This window comes from Pteropus vampyrus, unplaced genomic scaffold (genome assembly GCF_000151845.1).
Source record: "Pteropus vampyrus isolate Shadow unplaced genomic scaffold, Pvam_2.0 Scaffold126, whole genome shotgun sequence".
Lineage (NCBI taxonomy): Eukaryota > Metazoa > Chordata > Mammalia > Chiroptera > Pteropodidae > Pteropus > Pteropus vampyrus.
The window spans coordinates 4,398,663-4,401,478 of NW_011888907.1; the positions used below are offsets into that span (position 1 = coordinate 4,398,663).

General features: G+C 48.9%; 1 protein-coding gene across 1 annotated transcript in view; it reads left to right on the forward strand.

Annotated features, from left to right (window-relative positions):
• CPAMD8 (C3 and PZP like, alpha-2-macroglobulin domain containing 8) overlaps positions 1–2,816 on the forward strand; it is a 64,614-nt gene that overhangs the window by 19,279 nt on the left and 42,519 nt on the right. Inside the window, 1 exon segment of the mRNA XM_011366921.1 lies at positions 1,613–1,840. Coding sequence (XP_011365223.1) covers positions 1,613–1,840 — 228 coding nt within the window.

The following is a 2,816-nucleotide window of genomic DNA, read 5'->3' on the forward strand; positions in this document are numbered from 1 at the left end:
TTTAGGATAGTTCCATCATTCCTACCAAATCTCTCATGTCTTTTTGCAGTTAATCCCTGTTTCCATCTCCAGCTCGAAGCAACCACTAATTCACTTTCCGTCTTTATGGATTTGCTTGTTCTGGACATTTCATATAAATGGAATCATAACTATGTGGCCGTTTGTGTCTGGCTTTTCTCATTCCGCATCATTTTTTTCTGGGTTCATTCACATTGTAGCTTCATTCCTTTGTAATGGCTGAGTCATATTCCACTGTATGGATAGATCACCTTGTGTTTATCTAGTCATCTGTTGCTGGACTTCAGGTTGTATCTACTTTTGGGGGATTGTGACTGGTGTTATTCCGAATATTCATTTACAAGTTTTTGTGTGACCAGATGTTTTCATTTCTCTTGGATGTGGCATTCCTGGGTCACATGGTGTGGAATTAAATAAGAAAGGACAAAGGCTATTTATTCAGAGTTTACTTTAGCAAGGTAGTCAGCCATTATCACTTGCATTTGGCAGAGACTCAGCAGCAAGCAGAGACGTGGGAAAACTTTTTAGTGAAAAAAAGAGGTGGCTTTCAGGTATGTCCCATTGGAGGCCGGTGACCTGAAGAAGCTGTGGGCGGCTAACTAGAAGTGGGCCTGATAGCGTGGATTAGGGATGCACATTTAGCTTTCTTAAGTCGGTTCTAATTTGGAAGTGGGGCAAAAATCAGGGAAATTGTCAATTATTCATGAAGCCCTGGCCACTGGGGGCCGGTGGTTACAGGTTACTATGTAATAAGCCAGAGGTTGAGGTCTGACTTCATGCAAGTCTGACATGTGGATGATGGGTTGGCTTCCTGGGCTGGTGCCTGCCAACTGTGGGCCAGCGTTCTCTTTTTTCTACATGATCTTGTCACAGTCCGTTTGTCTATTCAGCCTCTCAATGGTGACTCTGTGTTTAGCCGTTTGACAAACTCCCAAATTGCATGACTTCACCTTCCCGTGTATGTCAAGTTTTATAACCTGGTTTTTGTTTTTCTTCTCCAGCTTAACCTCACGTTGGGAGGGTGTTGCAGTGTACCTGCTCATATGTCCTGGAGATTCTGTGTCTGTGTGGGGGCCTCCCGCATCGAACCCTGTCAGCACCGGCTCCTCCCCACCCCCGCCCAAAGCTTCTCCCTGTCTCTTTCGTTCTCCCTTGAGGCTGCCTGCTGGTGGTGACCCCTATCCTATTCTCTCATTTACTGAGTAACTCACTCCATGGCTATTTCCAGACTTGGATTTGCCAGGCCCCGGGTGGGTCCTGAGACAGGAGTTGACTGGGGGAGTTCTATGCCCCAGAAATAGGAAGGGAACAAATGCTCTGAAGTGGGGCTGAGTGGGTTCAAATCCCTGCCCTGTTGGCTGGCTGGAGGAGGCTTGTCTCACCTGCCCAACAGAGCGGACAGGGACATTGTGCATATCCAGCAGAGATCCATCCCTATGCAGTGACCCACAGCATAGGTCAAGTGTGTCACTGAGTGTCCCCATGGCCCTCCAGGCAGCTGGAGAGTCCTGGATTTCAGATGTGTGTTTGAGAGTCGTACTTTGAAGCCACTGCAGCCCTGACTGAGCACAGCCTGTGTGTTTCCTGCCTCCAGATCCACAGCTCCCAGGACTTTGACATCTGCGTGAGGGACATGATCCCAGCTGACGTCCCTGAGCACTTCCGGGGGACGGTCAGCATCTGGGCCACTGTAACCGCTGTGGACGGGAGCCAGCAAGTGGCCTTCGATGACTCAACCCCCGTCCAGAGGCAGCTGGTGGACATTCGATACTCCAAGGTCACCAGGAAGCAGTTCAAGCCGGGTCTGTCCTATGTGGGGATGGTAAGCATTGGGACTGGTACCCAAGAGGGGCTGTCCAAGGTCACAGGCTCTGCGCTGCCTTCCACCCCAGCTCCTGCCCGAAAGCCACTGTGAAACCACTGCAATAGGGTCCCAATTGTAGCTGGGGGAACCAGGCCAGCAGAGCTTGGTGTCACCTCAGAGGGAAGCTGCCATAACCCTAACTCCTGCCTGCCTCTACTACCCCCACTGTGACCCCTCTTGTCACACACAGGATCTTGGTGGTCCTCGCACCGTGTCTCCCTCTTGCTCTGCTTTGGGATTTCAGAAGAAATCTGAAATCCCTTCTCTCTTTGTGCCAGGATCTCAGCTACTACTGTTCGAGGCATGCAGACACAGCTCATGTGCCCCTTGATTTTAGGGTCCCAACTGGAGTAGAAGCTAAAGTACCACATGTGTGGTCAAAATGTGTATGAAGAAAGGGTTTGGGGCTGTCGATTAATTGAAAAGGGAGCATTTCATGTACAGCGGAGAAATTATCCACCATCTGCATTAAAGAACAGAGCTATTAATGGGGATCGCACAGGTTTAACATTCTGTCACTGAATACTCAGTCTAGGGTCCCTCAGGGCCCATTGACCATATTTCTTTTACAACATTCATGTCTTCTGAACCTCTCGTTCTGATCGCCTTTTCTGCCTGCCTGAATGAGTGAGATCTGAAAGTCACAGGGAGCTGTCCATAGCATTGCCCACCCTGTTCCTACCTTGGCATGGCTTGAGGCTCACGGCCAGCCTGTGACTTCTTTGCACCTTGTGACTTCTTTGCCAAGTCCAAGGTCATGAAGGTTTCCTATATTTTCTTCTACGTATTTCATAGTTTTAGCTCTTACATTTAGGTCCGTGATCCATTTTGATTTACTTTTTGTATATAGTGTGAGGTGGGGGTTCCCCGTCATTCTTTTGCGTGTGGAGATCTTGTGGTCCCAGCACCATTTGTTGAAGAAACTATACTTTTC